Raw genomic sequence first — 19798 nt, 5'->3', positions numbered from 1 at the left:
TTAAGGCCTCCAATAGAAGTATGTTTTCCTAACCTTAACAAAAAAGCAAAGAAAAAATTATAGAATATTAGAATCTAAGCTTACAGGATATGATTGTTAGAGTAGGTAGTTAAGCAAACATAAAAACATAAGCAGGGCAAGAGCGGGTCCCCCTCCCCCCGCCACCCGTCTCACAGGAATGTCAGGTGACCATGAGGTGATGGTCAGGTGGTTGTTAAACTCTCTCTCTCAAATAGTAATTGGTGGCAGCCAGTGCCAGTGAAAGACAGTGTCCCAATAGATAGGAAACACCTGAGCTGGAGATCTTAGAGGTTGGGCGAGTGGGCTCAAGCATGCCCACTAAGTAAAATGGCATTTTAACTGGTATATGACCTTCCTCTAGGAACGCTGGAATGGTAAGGGAAAACGTCACAAGCGAGCATGCACACAACTTCAGTAACACATTGTACACATAGCTCATTCCAACTGCTGGCAGGCCACCGTTCACATAGACAGCCCATCCCCCTGAAAAATCAAGGGGGTAGAGATGCAAACCCCAGAATCATGCCAATGTGTAAAACCCCAGGTCAAAGGCTGAACAGGGCACTTGGAACTCTCAAGTTGCCCTCTTGGCCCTCTTCCAAGTATACTTTATTTCCTTTTGTTCCTGCTCTAAAACCTTTTAATAAACCTTCACTCCTGCTCTAAAACTTGCCTCAGTCTCTCCCTCTGCCTTAAACCTACTTCTGACCCTCAGCTGAATTCTTCCCTCCAAGGAGGCAAGAATCGTATGGAGTTTGATGCAGACCTGTATGGATTCACCTCTGATAACATGATCGTTGGAAGACAAATGAGCAGACTGTGAGAGAACAACAATCGTTTATGATGTCTTTCCTTTTTTTTAATTTTAATTCATAAAAAGCTAGGTTGTATAAGACTCATGTACCTTCTCAAAGTAAGAGATCTTCAACTCAGTGCTATTCAGGTGCCAATTCACATAGGATTTTTTTTTCTTCTAAAAAGCCGATTTCTTTTCATACTGAATCCAGCACCACATACGAAGGTTTTAGGTATATATTTGTGGGGGGCATGGTTGGGGAGACGGGTAGAAAAAAAGAGAAAATAAGGTATTGGTTTCAAAAAGTGAGTCAATGAATGATTACAATGAGTACTTTTTGCAGATACTTCTGAACTTACAGGAAAAAGGGTAAAATATTTCTGCTCTCAGTTTAAGGAAACTAAGGCAAAAGAAATATATAAAATGAAAGTTCATATGAGCAAATTTTTTTAATTAACCCACCAACTAAGCCAGTAAACTCTATTGCTGGATTACACCCACTTCTAAACACAATTTGTTTAAAAAAAAAAAAAAAAAAAGTCACGAAATGAAGCAGGTGAGAGAGTGGCTGCGCAGAAACAGTTCCTGACTTGGAATAAGGTGAAGATTCTTGTTGCTCAGGTAGGATTGATGATACCTTGATTGGCCAGCATGACCTTGAAAATCCATCAGGGGTAGAACAGGAAAATAGCAGCTCCACAGTGCTTGTTCTCTGGGCCTTCACATATTGCATTACTTTTAAACAGCAAGGCAAAGTGTACCTTTTCTGGACTCTCAGGATACTTATTACTGGCCACCAGCAGCTGCAGCTGTTCACAAAAAAGAAAAACAGGGAGAGAGAGAGAGAGATGAAGAGAAGACAAGTAAAAATGTAGCTTTCAGTGTGCTTAATGGTTCTGAACGAGGTGGCCAGAAATCTGTATTGTCCAAATGTGCTCATTTTCCCATAATATTTAGCATTTTAATGTTCAAAATTTTTCCATGTTTCTTAGTTTGCAAAGGTTTCACAAATTCTAAACCAGGGAGAATGAATGTACTACTTTTTTTTATAACATTTATACATTATTGCTTATGTGATGAATAGATACATGCATTCCTTTTATATTTTTCCAATAAAAGAGTTCCTCATTTTTCAGTAGATATTCAGTTGGTGTTTACTGGGTGGCCATACACATTATGGAAAAATATCAGATCAATAGTATGCTATAGCATTATATTATCATTTAAAATAATAAAGACAAAAATAAGCTTTAATTAGAATTTAGATCTTACAAGTCAGAATTTTCCATTCTTAAGCACTAATTTGATAATATTAAATTATACAAAAGCACTGCTGGTATATGTGATGTATGTGCTTCAACCACCTCATCTTCTGCAAAGACTAGACAATTCTAATCAATTCTCACTAAGGTAGACTCCATCCCAGACTCTATTTCAAAACAATACCCCAGGTAAGCACTGTGGGATGAACAGAATGAAGATGGAGATAAAACCATTGCTCTCCCAGTAGGAAATACAAAGGTTTGCCTAAACTGCGGAGGTAAATACATTGAATTGAACTTTCACTCTTTCACAAACAAGACAGTCAAGAAATTTCTGGGGGGTTGGGGAGGAGGATGGAGAAGGTTGCGTAAACCTACAAGGAGGGGGAGAATAGGGGAAGAGACAACAATGATGAAATTTTAAAAGCTGGAAAGCAGACACGTTAATGATAATGACTTATCAATTCTAACAAACTGAAAAGCTAAGCCAGGGGAGGAAAAATATAGTAAGCAACATAATTTACACATAAAATCTCGAAAATGTTCAGTAACTTGCAGCAACAGGTACCTCTGGAAGTAAGGAACCAACACAAAGAGGACGTTTTAGCTGTCTATTTAAGAAGCAGTCAAGCTTGGTGGGGTGAAGGGGTGGGGGTTATTAAAAAATGAAGCAGCAGCAGTTAGAGCCTGAGATGGGCTTCACTTGGTACAAATGAATAATTGCTCCCCACTCCCCACCGCCTTTCATCTGGCAGAAGACAGGAACAATTTTTTCTAAAAAGAGTAAAACAGAGATGCTTCTGGGCTAGAAGACCAGAAGGAATGCCACAATAAAAATAGAGGGCAAAGTGAGCATTTGTAGGCTGAAAGCTGAGCCCCACTGGTGTCGTCTTTCCCACTCAGGCGCTACAGGTTTGCCAAGCAAATCTTTACTCTCCGGGCAGGAGTTCGGAAGTAATTTTTCTGAGGAATCTAATCAGCCTAAGAGAAAAAGCCTAAAAATACTGACATTGGGGTTCAGCAGCAGCCCAGGCAGAGTCCTCCAGTGAGAATCTGCCCACAAGCTCCATCCATGTGCTTAGAGCTTCAAAATCCACCTTTGCATCCTACCCTGAAATATGAGCTGAGGGTCACAAAGCAGGGGATCACCAAGCAGGGAAAAAAGAAAGGACAAAACAGCTTAGAGAAAACAGACTATCAAAGGCAAAGAAACATCAAAAAGAGTTATTAATATTCTCATAAAGACAAAACAAGCCATTACAGTCATTAAATAAGAACAGCATGCTGTTTAAAAAAGAAGAATTAAAGAACAAAATAGCTTGCGGAAACTAAAATTATGATAGCAAAAGCGAAAAGGCCGAGAGAAATGTTAAAATTTAAAGATAAGGAAATGTTCATGGGTAAAACAAAGAGACAAAGGGAATTTAAGGATGAAAAATAAACTAGAAATTCCACATACAAAAAAAAAAAAAAAAAAAACAGAAAATGGATGGAAAGAATTGGTAAACAATTCAAGAAAATTCCCTTCAACCAAAGAGCAAAAGAATCCATTGATGAGTACACAAGGAATAAAAATAGATCCGTGCAAGACACACCATCATGAAATTCTGAACATGCAGATAAGGAGACCCTAGAACTTTTCAGATTGGAAAACCAAACAGATAATCAAAAATACAAGTTGTTCAAGAAAGACTAAGAATCACAATGACTTTAAACTTCTCAAGAGCAAGTGTGGAATCTAAAAGGCAATGGGAAACCTCTGAAAAAATATTATTTTGAAGGGATATTATTTCTAATATAATTAGATGAGTATTTTTGACACCAACACTATCAATCAAAAGGGAGAGCAAGAGAAGAGCAATTTCAGATATGCATGGTCTCAGAAAACTTGCCTCTCACATACCCTTTCTTACCTGCAAAATGTGAGCAAACCAAAAGAGAGGAAGTTGGAGAAAATGGAAAACACGATATCCAAAACAGGATAAAGTGACATTCATCCTGCTGAATGACAGTGAAGAAAAAATGAAAGGATAATAGCTATATCCTAGACACTCACCAGTTGAAATTGGAGAAGTTCAGAAGATTCTGGGAAAGATTTCTCTAAGGAAATGAAATGGATAGATAACCCAATATGTCTGAATATATTGAGAGTATAATTCAATAAATAGCAGAGATTTGGAAATTAAACGAATCACTGACAAATATATAAAAAATAAGAAAATGTTTAAAAAGGGAAATGATGACTTATGAATCCTGAGAAAATTTTAAAGTATGCACAAGTACCATAGTTTACTACTTGGCTCAGCTGTGAAGACTGTGTGACCATAATCATGTATACTGGCCTAACGAAAATAATAATATAACTACATAGGTAGAATACATAGAGAGAATACATAGAGCAAGAGTATAAAAAAATGTTTAAGTATTATCTATTAAAATTATTATATCTATTGTAGTTAATAATTTTAATAGATAATACTTAAAACTAAAAAGTCAAGAAATTACAACAAAATCAGGTAATTTGGAGATAAATATGTAAAAATCAACTAAAAAAATAGTATTTGGATGCCTGGTTTTGTAGATGATCATTGTCCTGCCCAACCTTCAGAAGAAGGAACCCCTTTCAATATCACTTTAGGTTTTAGGTATCCACCTTTGTGCCTGGGACCCACTAATGGATGTCTCTCATTAGATATTCAAACTTGGGTAGTCACACTACCATCTGGTCACTCTGTCCCTCCTTTAGGACACTTGGAATCAGGGCTCTCGTTAAAACCTCTAAGGCAGATCAAAACAGGAATCACTGATTATATTCACACATCCCAATATAAGCCTTTAGGACCTACATGTCCTCTCAACTTGTCTTCAAATGCTGACAAATTAATATGGAAGGATTGCGTTAGTTCAGAAGGAACTGTGTTATCTAATTCTCTCTACACCATTGTTGACTGGGCTCCTAAAGGTCATATTACTAATGATTGCTCTCAGGGTCACAGAGATTGGCAACATTTTCTCTATGATATTACTTATCAAAAAAGTAGTGACAACCCTCCCCTATTATATGGGAGATTTAACTCCTTTTTTCTTTTTAAGTGGAAAGGGGCAGGGGTTGCCCCTCCAAATCCAAGCCTCATTGTTCCCCACTTAGGACCTGAACATTCAGAATTATGGAGGTTAACCATAGCTATGACTGGTATGAGAGTTTGGGCTGGAGAAAGTGTTATAAGTAAATCCACCTCGTCACCTCAAAAACTAAGACAACAGATTGATTTACACTACTATTTCCACACAGCCAAAAATATCACTATGGCAATCATCAAAAGGTCAATTCAAAGATGGGATAGTAAAGATTATGAGGACTTATACCCCCCTGTTGTTAATGTCCCACCACCACCTCTCATACAACCTATTCCCCCCACCCCATATTCACAAAAAAGAATATCATCCCAAAATATATATACTATCTATATGGAATCCAACAAAACTATACCACTTAAAAGTTGTGTTAAACCACCATATATGTTATTAGTAGGAAAGATGCATATTAGTTCAAAAACCAACATAATTACCTGTGTTAATTGTTACTTGTATACTTGTATTGACTCATCCTTTAATCAATATCATAGTAGATATTACTATGTCAGAGCCAGAGAGGGTATTTGGCTCCCCATAGCCTTACATAGGCCTTGGGAATCTTCCCCTTCTATCCAAGTTATTAGTAACATTCTACAGAAAATTCTTAAAAGGAGTAAATGATTTATTTTTACATTAATTGCAGTAATAATGGGCTTGATTGCTGTTACTGTGACTGCTGCTACTGCTGGAGTTACACTGATGTAACTACATTGTAGTTAATATATAGTTAATTATCTATTAAAATTATTAACTATAATGTAGTTACATCAATCTATTCAAACTGCTCATTTTGTAGATAAATGGCAAAAAACAATTCTACTCGGATGTGGAATTCTCAGTCAAGTATTGATCAAAAATTGGCCAATCAAATTAATGATCTAAGACAAACTGTTACATGGATGGGAGACAGAATTATGAGTTTAGAACATAGATTACAAATGCAATGTGATTGGAATACTTCTGATTTTTGTATAATTCTGTTCCAATATAATGAGTCTGTTCACAATTGGGAATCAATAAAACACCATTTACGAGGAAGAGAAGATAATCTAAGTTTAGACATAAGCAAGCTAAAAGAACAGATTTTTGAGGCCTCTCAAGCACACTTAACTGCTTTACCCGGTGCTGAAGTTTTAGACAGTATCTCTAAGGGGTTATCTAATCTCAACCCCATTCAATGGATAAAATCTTTGGGAGGATCCACTATCATTAATTTTGTTCTGTGTATAATTTGTGCCATTGGTTTATTGTTCATGTGTAAAATTGGAAAATATTCTTCAATCCAATCATAATCAGTGCCAAGCTATGATTGCTATGGTTCATTTAAATCAGAGAAAAGGGGGAGATATAGGGAGACCCCTTGAAACTATTGCTACGGAATAAAAGATGAAACACTCCTGATTATTGTAAATACAAAATTGCATGCAGGATTGTGTAAAGACAATGCCAGGTTGGACTGCCAGTATGAGCCAACAGCACATGGTGTCTTTCCCGTTGCAGAGAACCTATGAATGGATGTGCAGTCAGGGAGGTTTCACATCACCAAGATTCCTATCCCAGAAAAGCAGATGTTCATAGCTCTGGGAATGGAATGCGACCCTTGTGGAGAGCCTATAAACGGACACATGCAGGGGGGCGCTTGTCGATATGGATAAGATAGGGCTATGAACGCCCTCATCTTGCCACAGCTCTTCTAGGCCTCTTTAGGATTAAGGTATACTCCCTTCTGAGAATTTCTGGTCTAACCAGTTGTCTAGCTTCACATCCTGTTTCTATGGATTGTTTGTAACCAGCTCTTGCTGCAACTGTTACTGCTGATTAATATCTTGCTAATCATAGGTTATGGAAAGACTGTGTTTCCATTTTAAGGCTCTGTTAGAAATTACTGATGCACACACTATATTGTAAATTCTTACCTCTGTATACTGTACTTCTGCATACAGATGTTATGTTAAACAATTACTTCATCCACATGTGACCATCTCACCTCATAATCAAATGACCCTAAATCCCTCACTAACCTTCCCCCACCCTCACTAAACTTAATAAATGTTGGTATATCCAGTGCATTGTTGGCACTGTGGGACCAGAAGGTGGTGACCCCCTTGGACCCAGCTTTCACTATCTCATGTGTGTCTATTATTTCTTGACCTGCCGATCTGTCTGGGAACAAAGAGAGAGCCCTGCTGCATTGCAGGCTGCTGGCCAGATCCCGCAATACTGAAGGCTGGCCACAGTGGCTCATGCCTGTAATCCTAATACTTTGGGAGGCCAAAAAGAGATCACTTGAGCCCAAGAGTTTGAGAGCAGCCTGGGTAACTTAGCAAGACCTCACTTCTACACAAAAATGAAAAATTAGCCAGCCATGGTGGTGTGCACCTGTAGTCCCCACTACTCAGGAGACTGAGGAGGAAGGATCACTTCAGCCTGGGAATTTGGAGCTGTAGTGAGCCAAGAACATACCACTGCCCTCAAGCCTGGGCCACAGAGCCAGACCAGGTCTCAAAAAAAATAAAATAAAATAAAAAATAAAAATAAAAAAATACCATTTCCCTATATTTCTATGGTCAAATAAATTGCTATTTCTTAATTAAACCAATTTGAGTGTTTTATTACTTACAGTGGGGACACAGTCCTACTAATATAAAGAGTTTTAAAGTTAGGACTGAGGAAAAAGTTGGAAAAAGTTTTCACTAAAGTTCTTAGGTATCACCTTTCCATGGGGAACTCAAAGCATATTATTAATTTTGGCAACTAGAAGTTGGCTTTACTCTAGTATTTTAAAAATTAAAGAGGTTTTTCAAAAAAGAAAGTTTAATGGATTAGAAAGAGCTTCTGGCAATCAGTGGTGGAAAGCCCAGAGGACTCTCTTGGGATCTTCTCGCCATATCCTTCCATGTATGAAAATAGTCAACATGGGCAGGAGAGCATCTGCATTTGTGTGTGCTGTTTGTATATGACTATACGGGGGATTTCTTCATTTTCTGTGCATTTTCAAGGTCACTTTTAAAAATCACTACTGCCAAGTTTACACACCCACATTTTCATTTCTCTTTTTTCCCTCCCAACAGAAAGCAACCAAATCCCCTGAATGTGATGCCTGAGAAGGGCTAAAAAGGTGGAAGGTAAGGATTGTGGAATGACTTGCTCGTGGCAATAATGCCACTCACCATCCAATGGAGAAAAAGCCAAAAAAAAAAGAAAAAGAAAAAGAAAAATTACAAATGTAAACATATCTCCAACCTGCTCGTGCAGCTGCCATTTTCTTGTTTCGCATTTTGTTCTCCAAAGCTTGCTACACAATAAAATATAAGGGAAAAAAATTAGATTTCTCAGTGTTTTCCACTACTTGACATTAATAAAGGTAATATTTCTATGAAATAAATTGTATCTTACCATTTTCATCTTCTTTTTTAGATCCAGATTTGCTGCCTTCTGGCCCTTGGCAGTAGCATTGAGATAATAGATGGTCAAACTAAATTAAAAAGAAAAAAAATACAATTTAGGGTATATTTCAGTTCCCCAAGATACTTCTTAAATTTACATTAAGTAAATTATGAAATATCAGCATGGGAATGAACATTAAGCTGTTTTCTACTCTAAATCTCTTGTCTTACAGATAAAAGCTGAGGTTCAGAGAGGTAAAGAGACACTCTCAGGATGACACAGGGATGAAGCTGGGGTGAAGTTGGCAAGTTGGGGCCCACGGCTCCTGATCCACAGCCTGCTCTGTCTGCTATTTCACACTGCCTAATATTAGCTTTTTCCTGGAAATGTATTAACACCAGTTTAAATCGTAATTGAAAGTAGCATTTTAAATGGATGGCAATGACATTCCAGAGAATGGAAAACCTACTGCAGCTTAGGGAATATGTCGAACAAAAAGGAAAACGACTTTCTGCCTTAAATTTCGTCCTTTGGCCTTTGCAGCTAAGAATATAATCCTCATAGGCATAGATAATGAACATGGAATTTTTTTCGGTAGAATGTATTGTTTGCATTTCTTTCTCCCTCAAAAAGAAAATGTTGTATAAAGGAATATTCTTGGATTTTAAATGACATTTACATTCTAGAAAGGGCAAATTCTAGCCAGACAATTCTGTTAAAAATAAATATGCTTATCTTCACTTAAGGCAAAACGAACAAACAAACAAAGAAAAAATGCAGTAAAAAAGGTAACTTATATCACTCTTTGCTGCAAATAACTGGATATTGAACACATTTCCTTTACTCCCAAAAATGAAAGACAATATCCTTTATGAGCCATCTGGTGCTAGCAACACAATTATTGATATGGTTTGGCAGAGTTTGTTTGTCTCTTACATGAGGGATGGGAGTTTAACTAAAATTACGTACATAAATGCATGCAGGGCAATATCTGGCATGAAATAGGTACTCAATAAAAGTGTGTGTGTGTGTGTGTGTGTGTGTGTGTGTGTGTGTGGTGTATTACAAGGATTTTCTCAGAAAAGTTCCTGGATTCAGAGGATGAACTCAAAGATTTCACAAGTCCTTTCAAGTTCTGGAATTCTCTATTTATCCACCATGATTTTCTGCCTTGTAATGCCCATTAAATAAGTATTCCTCGCAAATCTTTTTCTAGTCTCCAAAGGAATGAAACTGCCTGCAGAGAACTAACCTGAATTCTGCTTAGATACCCAAAAGCCATCCAGGTTGATATAATAAAATCCATTGGGGGAAATTCAAAATACTAGTACAGTTCTCTAATTAAAGGTAATAAAAAGCTAAGCCAATTGTATGGGCCTCATAAAGTAGAAGAGGAGATCTCAGAATTTGAAAAAAATCTAATCGGTAATAAGCTAAAATCTGGGTTTTAAATCAGAACCTCAGAGCCACAATCAACCTTTCAGTATACCTATTTGACACGTGCATAGGGCCAGCTTTCCTCCAGGCTGTCCAGATCAAAGCAAACTAGGTCCTGCAGGCTGAAGATGACTGCCAGACTGCTTTGTACGGCCCATGAATTAAGAATGGTTTTTTCGGTTTTTTTAATGGTTATATGAGTAATTACTTAATTAATATCCTCAATTTTGCCTCTTGGCCTAATTTGCCTCTGGCCCTCTAATTAGGAAAAGTGTGATGACCCTGGGTCTATACCATCTCAGACAAGTGGCTTTCAGCCCATCTGAAATTCCCACTGATTCTGATCCCTGTTTGGTGCTGCAAGCGAGTGTAGGAAATTAGCGTGAAGGAGAAGACACGAGTTTAAATTCCCCTTATTAGTCACTTGACTTGGGGCAGAACTTCAATGTGTTATTGACAGTATGATTAATGAAGCTAACTTCTCAAGGCTGTTATGGGAATTAAACGAGTCAGTGTGTAAATAGTACCTGAAACAAAGGCAGTGTTAATTCCTTTTAAACACTCTTAGGACCGATTGCTAGATCTTTGGATTAAGGCATTTGAACAATGTCACTCCTTCACTTAAAAATAAACATGTCTCTTAATAAATTAAGAATATGGTAACAAAATCTGATGTTTACATTGTGTGTGTGTGTGTCTGTGTGTGTGTGTTTTAAACAACACCTCACTCATACCACTAAAAGGCCTTGACTCTCAAAGGCCACAGGATACTGATTAACATGCTCTCAGAAGCCACTGTATCATGGACATGTAGAGAAAGAAAATCGTTTCAAAGGCCATCTGGTGAAACATGCTGCATTCAGTAGGTCATTTTCTAATGCATCTGTGCCAGAGATTTACTATCAGATTCTTAATAGCACTCCATTATCAAGGTTATGTAATATATAATGGTAATCTGATTTACTGTTTAATTATCCCCACAGGTTATTAGCTCTCCCTCACAGAAAGCCTCTTGGTATAAAGAAGTGAGCACTGGATTTACTGTCAAAGGATCTGCTTTAGGTCCTTCTGTGACCATTTTACTCTCTCTCTCTCTTGCCTAGAGAAAATCGCTTTCCTTCTTTAAATCAAGTTCTTAGGTTATAAAATTGAAGAAGATAAACCTGCCCTCACTACTTTATGTGGCTTGTGATCATGACAATAACTGGGTCAGAATCCCTGTTCATTTACTGCAAACCACTGGGAGTTTTCTCCCTGAGATTTCCTCGTTTTACCTTTATTTAAATGAACCAAATCCTTTGCATCAACTTTGTTCTTAACGTGTTCCTGGGGTTGTTTAATATTTACCCCCTGACTGAGTGGTGGCAGCTCCAGGCATTCTATGTAGGAGGCACTCAGGGACTGAAAGGAAGAGACGGACGCTGCTTTTGGCTCTTCCACAGCAAGTCTATACTTTTACTTAGAATGTAAATTTATCTGTGGTGGCCAAGAGTCAGAAGCCAATGAAAGTTATATGAAAACAAAAGTCATCTGACAAGTTCCCCTTTGGAAATCACTTCTGACTTTGAAGGCATAGACTACAGAAACTTCCCAAGATGCTCTGGTCCTCTGATTCTATTATCGTGAACATACTGTTATTGATGGCCCTCTAACAACAAGGACAGGGAAATTTTTAAGACCCTCTAAGCCCTTGACCCTAAAATATAGTTTATAGGGCCCCCAAGGGGAATATTAACTTAGAGGCTCATTATTTCTGTATATTCACAGCCATCTGCTTTATGGAACAAGAGGTGGAGGTCGGGCTGTTGGGGGAAGCTCAACGTACCGATTAGATTTAGCATTTAGCATTTATGTTTTCCTTGCTTTAGCTGTTTACGGATAATTATTGTGGTTACTTGGGAACAAATCTTATAATCCTGGGGAAGCAAAGACAGATGCAGATGGCTGTGAATTACATCCAATAGGATCAGAATATGGCTCATGAATTTTAGCCTCTCACCACCATGTAATCAGTGTTGCATTTGGATAGGTTACAGCACAACCCTTAGGGAGAGTGAAAGAGCTGAAAAAGCTGAAATGTAAAAGCAGCCAGGAAGAACATCACAAAGGCTCTTTCTATGAGGGGGGAAAGCACATACACCATCACCAAAATGACAGCAATGACCAGCCCAGGGTTCGAAAGCTGTCTCAAGATCTTCGCCATCCAGCTTGGGAAATCATGCTCCAGCGTCTCTCCAATGACTTCAAACATTCTATTTTTGCCACTGGGGGAATTAAAAAGGGAGAGAGAAGTTTATCAAGAAGGTATGGAAAAACCATGGTTAAAGCAAGAAAACCGGAAATCTTTCTCAATTACTGCTTAGGTCCTCTTTCAGGTTAGGAATCTGATGTTTAGCTACAACTGCTGACACTTTGACCTCATGTAGTCAATATATGGGTAAGATACGATAAATATGATCCCAATATAAACATATAGTCAAAGTAGTTAGGGGAAAAAAAAAAGATAAGACCATCTATCCTCCCTTCTCCAGCATCTCAGGTCATAGCTGATGAATGTGGTTAGAGTGGGGGATTCAAATTTTATGAAATTATCCCTACCCACATTTCATCTTTTTGGGAGAAGATTTTTTTAAAACTGTATTTCTAAGATTTTGATTGAAATACATTTTGTAAATAGCTTATAAGTCTGCCTCTCAGTCAGCTGCTCTTTTAGGAGAACACTCTCTTTGAGCTAAGTAAACAGTGTACTCAATTTTTAATTAGCCTTGGAAATGAGAACAAGGAATAGCCCAGTGGAATAAAATCCACATATAATCCAATATCTCTTTCCATGCAATAGCTTCCATCTTATTTTCCACCAGACTTCCTTCATCAGATATGTTAATAGGTAAGGTAACCACACCGAATCATGGGTTCTTTCCCTCTCAGTTTCTTCTCCTGGACAGGCCCTAATGAATACCAGCTTAGCTCCACTGCGCAGATCCATGAAGGCAAGTATCAGCTCCTATAAACTAGAAAAACGAGAACAGGATGTCTTGACTTACTAAGGAAGAGCTAGAATTGTACCATAATATTCATGATATTCTTTACACCATTGTTTTCTCTGTATATGCATACTGATTTTACTATGAAAAGATGTAATTTTCAAAAGAGATTTGGGTTGGGTTTCACCAAGTTGTACGCATCATCAGAATAAATGTTGGTGCAACATTTAATACAATGTTTAGTTTTGCTTTTGTATTTTAATCTTTAAGCACTTTCAACTACTAAATAACAACGGCACACAAGTCCCAGATTATGGTTTTTTTCTCCTGGTCTAACCAATACTATCTTCCAGCAGACAGAGCGACTCCAAGTACTTTGTCAGTAGTCATTGCACTACAGAGGTACAAGGTTTGCTTCACAAATTAAAGATCTACACACTAATTTTCAACACTTATGATACATAAGAGGGAATGAAGCTTACAAGCAATATAAGATTATAACTCCCTATTCCAAAAAGTTTTATTTTTCACCATTCCATTCTAATTGTTCATACCCCTCAACAGCCCCAGCCAGATGGAATACAGGATAAGCAGATAAATTAAAAGTACCAAAAAAGATAAGACCATCTATCCTCCCTTCTCCAGCATCTCAGGTCATAGCTGATGAATAAGGTTAGAGTGGGGGATTCAAATTTTATGAAATTATCCCTACCCACAAAGGCCTTCTCAGCATTCGGTGTGACCCAAAGCAAAGTTACTAGGTCCCTGGGGATTCTTGTGTACCTTTTTCAGGTCAGGCTTTTTACCAAAGAAAGGAGTCCAGATATCTTAATTACATACAAATTATGGAAGCATCTACAAATCCCTGGCAATGTCTTCTCCTGCCAGGTTAGCCAAAGTGTGCTATTACACAATATTCTCAGAATTATTTTTCCAGTTGTCTTTGTCTATCCATAGTCCTGCTGTAGGCATAGCACCACTCTAGATTAGAACAGCTTATGAAGAGGTCTTTTTTCCCAGCTGGGTGGTAAGTGCCACAGGACCAGAATCAATGCTTAGTGCATGGACTAACCCCTGCGTCTCCTCTAGTGCTTAGTGCACAATAAGCAGTCATTATTCATTCATTCATTCAAATTATTGACCAGCACTTTACTGTGTCTAGACCCACAGAGATGGAAATGCTCTATCCCCAATCTCTAGAAGTCAGCTAAACTACTAAGAAAAATAGATGCATAAAGTATGATTGCAAATGAGCAATATAATAGCAGCGTCACAATATAATTTTAACTTTTAATACTAAAAACCTGCACCTAGTATACTGATAGCAACACAAGGCAGCCAAATGCCTAGACAGATAGGGGCAGGTACCTGGTGAAATGCCACCTCCAAGCCAAAGACAGTTTAAAGCCTGAAAGCCAAACTCCAAGTTAAATCCTCAGACCGGATTGAGAACTTGTCTTCCTGTTTGGTGCACTTTCCTCTGATTCATCCCCACCCTTCACCTATTTTACATATACCTACCCTTTCCTAATTGGTTTTCTACACTGTCATGTCTACCTTTGAGTGATGTCTTCACTTTAACCTTTTTTGCACACTCACAAACCAATCAGCACACACTGTCCATCTTGTGCCTATAAAGACCACAGACTCAGTTGGTTGGTAGAGGGTAGAGACAGCCTGACTTTAGGGAAGAGACAACCTGATTTTGGGGAAGAGGACCTGCCCTTCCTGGCCCCTCTCCAGCTCCCCTCTCTGCTGAAAGCCAGTTTCATTACTCAATAAAATTATCCGTCTTCACCATCGTTCAATAATCCATGTGACCTCATTCTTCTTGGACGCTGGACAAGAGCTCGGGGCCCACTGAATGTGGGTACCCAGGAAAGGTTGTCACACTGGCCCTTTGCCTTCTATGGTGGAGGGCAGCTGCCCCACGTGATGAGGCAAGGAGCCAACTGAGCTGCTAACACACTGCCATCCATCAGGCTGAGGATGGTGGGACTCAGGAAGCATTGTAACACTGCCTCTGGGACTTCGGGGTCATAGGCACCCTCACTTGGGCACCGTTGCATTCTCCTCAAGGTGACACACCTGGTCTGGCCACAGGCCCCACATGGAGCTTGCTCCTGTGTCAGTGCCCGGTGTGTCTGGCCAGATCCCGCACTCGCTTGCCCACATGCTTCCTCCCACAAGGGGTTTAGCACAGCAGGGCGAGTAGACAGGGCGCCCTCTGTGAGTCCAGCGAAGGGGCTGAGAAACATCCTGTGTCAGTACAAGCTCAGTTATGAAAAATTATGTGTAAAAGGCAAACCAGAATATAAAATGCTAAAACATTGTTATTTCAGGTTTTCGAGATTACGGACCACGCTTCTTTTCATGTAAAAATATTTCTACAATGTTTAGGTTTTCTAGCATAAACACATATTATCTTTGCAGTAAGATGAAAATACATGAAAAAATAAAATTGTCATAATGTAAGCAGGGATGTGTATAAAAACCTAGAGAACTATAAATTGTTCAGAATTATTGACATAGATGGGAGAAAACATCAAATGTCAGGAAATGCTATAGAACAATTAGAATTGCCTTCATCTGGACATCAAATAAATAGTTTTTAAATTGTCAACTATTTAAGACAAATCCACTTACTAGCCTATTGGAATAGTTTCTTGGAAAATTTACCCTCTCTAGCCAGGTCTTACAAAACCAGACAAACTAGAATATCTCATCACATTGCTTTACTGAATGGATAAATGCACTATAGCCATCTTACCTGAAAACTTCCCTACACTGGAAAGCAACTAGCCATCACTGTGTTACCTCCAGTAACTTGGTTCAAATTTATATTTCCTAAATTGCTGTTTGCCCAAGATCCAGATAGAGTCAGACAACCTTCGCTAGGAAGGTTAAGCAAATCACCTAAAACTCAGGTTTCATAAAGATGACATGCTATGAGGTACCCACTAATACAAGCATTCTCACCTCATTTCTACAGCAGGACAATCCTTTCAAACTTTTAAGTCCAGACAAATAAACAATGTAAACATCCTTTGGCTCCAAAGTGAGGAAACTGACATGAAAAAAAAAATCTAAATAGCATAGAGATACCCCTTCCCAGTTGTGTGAATAATTTGCAATTAACTAAAGCCTTTGAATGGCATATTTCTTGAATTTTGTACTCCGAGATTGGTTAGGGATTTATTGAGACAAATGTCTCCATCAAGACTGTAATTTCATATTTAGTCTCCAGATGTCACTGTCTGCATTATTTATTTCAGTCCACTTGGAAACACACACACACCCACCCACACACACAATGGAATTAACAGAGCTTCTCAACATCAGTTTGATGAGTAGATAGAGCTCCAGCTAGTTTAACTCAATCAGCTGGCTTAACATTTTCTTGTTTTCCGGCAAAGCAATAACTCAGACTACTGTTAGAGTGAAAATGTCTCTTATATACTTAGTCTGTCGGCAATGAACCTTTTGACTTTAATTAAATAACTTAGATCTGACAACATAAAGGGGGAATTATATGTGGTCATTATAGCATCATGTATATCATTCACATGGCTTTTTACAGTCTCATTTCCTTCACTGAAAAGGAGAAACAGTTCAAGTGCATGTTGGACAGTGACTCAACACGCAGAGATTTTTGGGAGAACTTCTGGTAGATTCATTTCTAAGCCCCTTTAGGGAAAGAAACCTCATCCTCCAGATGCCAGGGACTTAGTTTTCTGATATGTGTCATAGGGAGAAGAGAGCTCTGTCATAGAGAACTGTAGAAATGTATATCTCTAAATATACAAGGAGCCGTTGTGACTCTTGATTCCTGACTTGAATGATAATTGGGAGAGAATATATATGTGGAACAGCCTTAATTTTTTTCACTAGCATGTGGCAAATTGGATAATAAATTGGCGCTCTTTATGCTCATTAGTATTTAGTAATAATTCTCTTTCCTAGGTAAAATGTGGGGTATTCTCTCTCTCTCTCTCTCTCTCTCTCTCTCTCTCTAAGGTAGTGATGCACAAGAGAAGTAGTGAGAGCTGACCATGTCTGGATGTGACGGCCCAGAGTCAGGCAAACTCACACCCAGACCAGTGTCATCAGACCTTGCTCTTAGCTATTCCCTAAGGTGGAAACAGCTCAGATTCACCATACATATTTTACCCAGGCAGAGCCTGGAAAAGTATAAAGTATTTTCTCTTTTATGATTCCCAAATGAGGAAGTAGATAGAACTTGCCAAAGAATCTCCACGTCACCTATTGAACCTGAATACCCAAAGGATCTCATTTCTTTTTTTTTCTTTTTTCTCCTTCCTTCCTTCCTTCCTTCCTTCCTTCCTTCCTTCCTTCCTTCCTTCCTTCCTTCCTTTCCTTCCTTTCTTTCTTTCTTTTTTTTTTTTTTGACAGAATTTTGCTCTTGTCCCCCAGGCTGGAGTGCAGTGGTGCCATCTCAGCTCACTGCAACCTCCGCCTCCTGGGCTCAAGCGATTCTCCTGCCTCAGCCTCTCAAGTAGCTGGGATTACAGGCACCCGCCATCTCGCCTGGCTAATTTATATATTTTTGTTAGAGATGGGGTTTCACCGTGTTGGCCAGGCTTGTCTCGAACTCCTGACCTCAGGTGATGCACCTGCCTCAGCCTCCCGAAGTGCTGGGATTATAGGCGTGAGCCACTGCGCCCAGCCGGGATCTCATTTCCACCAACCAAAAATGCCATTGTTTGGGGAAAAAAAAAAATAGCTTATACAATGAATGGCCATTCCCACCTCCATCCCTGAAAGAACATCATGCCTGAGTCAAATTTCAAAAAGAGACCTGAAGGGACCACAATCAAAAGATGGTGGGAGGGACACGATCATGTACAAGACAGGCATGGTGGACAGGAAGAGGATGAGCAGTAGCATGCCCAGGTAGAAGTTATTCGATCTGGAAGCTTTGAAGACCCTGGCCTCAGGAACATTGCAGCACATAACGGCCCAGCACTGGAAGTACATGGATGTGTGGAGTCGAAGGATATTGATGCCTGGGAGGCTGGGAGCAAAGAAGGAGCCCATCCTAGAAAGAAAACAGAACTCTGCTCAGTTTTGAGTCTTTACTCCATAGCAAAGTCACACTGCTTCTGTTTATTTGACATCAGGCTTCTTTTCCAAAGGCAGAAAATACACTGCTACTTTCAACCACACAAACCCTTTTCATAAATAAACTGCACTTATCTATTTCCAACTTCTAAACACATTTTGCCACTTTCCCCATTATTGTAGGAATTGCATATCATAATTATTTCATAGAAAGAATGTTGTTAATTAACTAAACCTACTGTCATTAGTGAATTTAAACTACAACAGGGTAAACAATATTTACAATTGTTTTACTTCTTTCTTCTAATTCTAAAATAAACTTTCCCCAACACTTATACCATTGACTAATATATCTATAAATATAACTTGTTAAAAATAATTAACCCTTAAAGTCACTTCTTCTACTCAAATAAACTGTACATTTGAATTAATCACTTTTGTAATGAATAATTAGTTTTTGCTTAATGACAGGAGGTCAAGGTTGCAGTAGGCCATGACTTTACAACTGAAAAAAATTTTTGCTTAATGAAAGAAAAAAATTAAAATAAATTTTCTCTTTCTGATGTTGATCATTTTCTCTTTGTAGGTGATATGGTGTTTTAAAGCCAATTGCAATGATGTATTTATGCCTCCTAAAATAGGGTTTTATTGAAAATGTATAACTAGATTATAGGTTTTTGAGATGAAAATTCCACACATTTATTTAAATTTAGTTTATCTGTTTACTTTCTTTCTGTAGCTTGTCTTGGGAATTCTCTGCTTTGTGCATCTGAATTTTTATAAGTATTTTAAAATACTACTTTTAGGTAGGAACCACTTTGGTGTGGTCACTTTTACTTGATGGCTTAGTTGATTACTTCAACAAAATAAGTTTCACTCTTCTTGGATGAGAAAATTCATTAGCACCATAAATCAATACAAATAGCATTGTTATCTCAAAATCAGAAGAAGATACATGTGCACTTTTTTTAAAAATGTAAGGGGAGCCCTGTCTTTTAAACTGTTCTATCTATAATGAAGCCCGCAACATTTCTAACTAGGTTTAGCATTTTGTTCTCCCTGAATAGCTGTTTAGCCAATCCAATGTAAATTTGGTTCATTATAGAGACATTTTTAATTTAAATGAAGAAATTAGTTTCCGCTATAATTGAACTTTTGCCAACCCAGTTAACTCATTTCTTTGAAAAGTGGAATATTGTCACAATTTGGGCTGTCTTGTTGACAAGATTTCAAGCAATAGATCTGAATGATATTTTACCATAACGAATTGAACAAAGACTTTGTAGGAAGTTAAACTATTTTTTTCTAATGGGAGGATAGATTTTAAAACAATACAGTATACTTTTGTTACAGGACAGCAAGAGAGAGGGAACGCCAAAAAAGTGAGCAAGTAAGCAAGTGATAGTCCCAGCTAATGGGTTAGAATTGCAAAGCACCGGATTATATCCCCCAATACCAATACTTGTTGATGTAATACACTTTGAGTCTTTCTAAAAATCAGGTGGCGACATCACTTGTTTTGGCCAATAAAGTATGAAAAGAAATTAGGCCCTTACTGCTGGGTAGAAGCTTTAAAGCCCTGTGTGGTTTTTCCTTCTCTTCGTTCTCTGCTAGTGTGATAGCAATGTTTCAGATGGATCCTATTCCATCAGTCCGGGTCTCTAAAGCAAAGGTAAGTTAAGAAGAGCAAAGCT

General features: G+C 38.3%; 1 protein-coding gene across 1 annotated transcript in view; it reads right to left on the bottom strand.

Moving 5' to 3' along the window:
- Positions 1-1603: 1603 nt before the first annotated feature.
- Positions 1604-19798, bottom strand: part of TMC1 (transmembrane channel like 1) — a 174169-nt gene continuing 155974 nt past the window's right edge. Inside the window, exons 17-21 of the mRNA XM_015117946.3 lie at positions 17842-18081; positions 12177-12302; positions 8611-8689; positions 8458-8509; positions 1604-1626 (exon numbers count right to left, since the gene is read on the bottom strand). Of these exons, the coding sequence (XP_014973432.1) occupies positions 1604-1626; positions 8458-8509; positions 8611-8689; positions 12177-12302; positions 17842-18081 (520 nt within the window). The remainder of the gene's footprint in view (positions 1627-8457; positions 8510-8610; positions 8690-12176; positions 12303-17841; positions 18082-19798) is intronic.

This window comes from Macaca mulatta, chromosome 15 (genome assembly GCF_049350105.2).
Source record: "Macaca mulatta isolate MMU2019108-1 chromosome 15, T2T-MMU8v2.0, whole genome shotgun sequence".
NCBI classification, from domain to species: Eukaryota; Metazoa; Chordata; class Mammalia; order Primates; family Cercopithecidae; genus Macaca; species Macaca mulatta.
Note: the sequence above shows the minus strand (reverse complement) of the source record. Positions and strands in the feature narration are given on the sequence as shown.